Raw genomic sequence first — 3,184 nt, 5'->3', positions numbered from 1 at the left:
AGAGAGGGGGGGGATAGAGAGGGGGGAGAGAGAAAGGGCAGAGGGGGGGATAGAGAGAGGGGGGAGAGAGGTAGAGAGGGGGGGATAGTTTGTCACCAGCACGAAGACCCCCTATGTACACTTCTCCCCCATTTCTCGCGTCTGTCGCACGTCACATGACTACACACAACAAACGCAGCATAGAAACTCGCGCAGGTTTTTGATCTGCGAGTTTCGCACATTTTTGCACGTTCGCCGCGCACACACACAGTGCACACCTTGCATGTCGTCCTTAGTGCACCATAAACAATGATTAGCACCTGGAGCACGACACGCTCTTTCCAGGCATTTCCCAACACTCACGTAATCCTACGAAGTGCGAATGGGACCTTACGTCAGTTTTTGGTTTTCTGTCTCACCCGCCAGCACATACAATAGTCTTCGATTTTTTTTCTGCACGCCCATCTGAGGCTACCCCGCCCACAAGGTGACAACGCTGCTGTGCGATTTCGCTGCAGGGTGGACGGCGTTGTCACCTGGCCGGCAGCGTAGCCTGAGATGGACATGTAGGTTGGAATGGACTTTGAATGTCCAGCTGTAGCTAAAACTTTTGCAGCAGTTACAGTTATTGGAAAAGCTTAAACCATTAAAACCAGTATAACCCCCCTCCACCCCAATATGGTGTACCCCATCCCCTGTGTAACAGTCACTAGGATTGCCCTGCATGCAAATGTGGAAGATTCTAAATAAAGACATAAATTAAAAGAAGAACACGATCATTACATTGTGAACCCGGGATACAAGACTGCCATATAGTGATCACTTAAAGGCGCAGTCCACCCGCGAGTAAGATTACGGGTGGGGGTCGGGGTCTTCTATCCATGTATAGAAATCCCGTCAATAACCCGGCACTGAGCCACGCACATCAGTCCCTGCTCTCCAAGGAGCTCGCCATCTAACGTCACCGCCGGCGTCAGACGCGTGCCCGAGCGCCACGGTTGTCACCGGTGGGAAGCCGAATGAGCCATCCTCATGATTAATTGCCGGCGCGCAACCACGCGAGTGACTTACTGCAGCTGATGGAGGATCGCTGGCTTGCCAAGGACGAGGAAAAAAAGTCAATAGGATATCGGAGACGCGTCGTTCACTTACCTCCCGCCGCAGAGCGACAGACGGCCAGGACGAGGACGCAGGAGCCCAGGAACGTGGTGCAGAAGCTGGGGATGACCATGTCTGTGGAGGAGGATGATCGGCGTGCCTTGGCTGTGTCTCTGCACTGCCTCTGCTCACACACACACTGACTGTGCACTGACACGCGGTGGGAGAAGTTTTTTTTGGTCCAGCAGCCGCCCCCACCTCACTGAGATTGGGGAACCGCTCTGATCTTTTGAAGGTGGGTTTTTAAATCACATCCATGTTATGGGTTGCGCCCCATCCTGACCACATCTCTAGGTAGGCGGGGACTGCTCACTTCATGGGTTGGGTACCGCCCACCTGAGGCCCCCGATCCCACCAGTGAATGCGGTTTTAAGATTGTGCGCTCTAGACGCTCTAATGCGGTTGATGCCGTGATCCTGGTCCCAGACACAGTATTTTGACTGGGGGAGGGGAGACTGAGGAAATGCTTCCTCCTGCCTGCAGCAGACTGATCACATGACGTACTCACAAACCAGCATGTAAAACAACTTGTCTCACCACTAAGGACAATGACAGAGGTTTGGATACACGTCTTCTGCAGAGGATGTGTAAGCCGCACTGCCGCGCCAAGGCACCTCTTATAGTGCGGTCCTAACTCTAAACTATGAGAGTCTCCATCTTGGAGCACATGAGGGCAGAAGATATCAAATTGTGTGCACCTTACTGTATAACTGGTAACAAATTGTTGAGTGCGTTTGTCGTTTGTTTTGCTTGATCACATGACGTGTCGGGATACATGGAAAGCTCCTCTTCCTATGTGATTAGTTGTGAATATTGATTTGTAATCGATCACGTTGGGTCAGTCCCACCTGCTCCTTCCTCATCAATAACTCGGCACAGAGATCTATACGCAGCCTGGCTATACATGGGCAGAGGGTATATATATATCACTCCTCCGAGGTTCTGCGCCCGGCCCGGTTATGTGTTCAAAAGAGCAAATTACAGGGAGGTCAGGACCCTAAAATTAGACTGTCACGTGACCGCCGATGTTATCACCCAACCCCCGTCCAGATATGCGTCCGGACCAGAAATATTGATCGCGGGACCTCGTGCCGAATATTGGAACCGCGACACCAGACTGGTTCTGCAATGAAGTATTGATCGTCGATCGATAACATTCGTCTTTCGTATCGTCACAAAGTTATACAAAGTATCAATTTACAACGATGGCGACCACCGAATATTGTCACCGAGCGAGCGCCGGCAGCGCGCAGGACCCTATGATGGGGCTCGCCGAGGGGCGGGGTCTAAGGAACGGGTGGAGATGGATTTCGCTGCGTCCCGTCCCCAGGTTACTATTCGCAGACGCAGCAGGAAGTCGCGAGGAGTTCCGGCGATACCGTTGGGCCGCCTGTGCCAAGTGTGACCGCCGACCCGAACCTGCACATGCATCCAAGTGTGACCGCCGACCCGAACCTGCACATGCATCCAAGTGTGACCGCCGACCCGAACCTGCACATCCATGTGGGTCTGCGTGCGCACACTTGGACCGGTGTGCAGGTTTGGGTCGGCGTGCAGCCGCATGCTCCCATAGGGCAGTACACAACTGCACACAGGAGCGGATCCCTACATGGGCGTGTACGCTGTGTGAGTAAGCCCCAAGAGTCAAATTAGATCTATGCGCATGCGTCAAGGTGCCCACGCACCTTGGGATCATCGTACGATAGTCGCGAGGTGTATGGAAGGCGTGCGACCTCGGGCTGCTGTGCGGCCGCACGACTTTTGTCTTACGAGCACGTTAGAAGACCCGCCGAGAATCGTACGATTGTCGGCGGGTTGGTGGCGCGCTCGTAAGACAAATGGCGGACGCGCACACTGCCCGTTCAGCATTGCAGTCGTGGGAAGCCCGCCCCTCAGGGTGTGCGTGCCCATGTGTATGACCCATTACGGATAAGATCAGTATATTGGCCTTGTCCTCACATTACACATGAAGTCTGATGAACGATTTCCTCATTTCCCTCCGAAGTGTTTTAGGGGCCCAACAAAGACAAAGGATTCTTCATTGTCT

The 3,184-nt window shown here is 53.4% G+C and overlaps 1 protein-coding gene across 1 annotated transcript in view; it reads right to left on the bottom strand.

The window, feature by feature from the left end:
- CA14 (carbonic anhydrase 14) overlaps positions 1-1,210 on the bottom strand; it is a 36,383-nt gene extending 35,173 nt beyond the window's left edge. The window contains exon 1 of the mRNA XM_018566056.1: positions 1,132-1,210. Within this exon, the coding sequence (XP_018421558.1) occupies positions 1,132-1,210 (79 nt within the window). The remainder of the gene's footprint in view (positions 1-1,131) is intronic.
- Between the last annotated feature and the right edge of the window lie 1,974 nt (positions 1,211-3,184).

Source organism: Nanorana parkeri, unplaced genomic scaffold (genome assembly GCF_000935625.1).
Source record: "Nanorana parkeri isolate BGI_ZX_2015 unplaced genomic scaffold, ASM93562v1 scaffold911, whole genome shotgun sequence".
Lineage (NCBI taxonomy): Eukaryota > Metazoa > Chordata > Amphibia > Anura > Dicroglossidae > Nanorana > Nanorana parkeri.
This window is presented reverse-complemented; position numbering and strand designations above follow the sequence as displayed.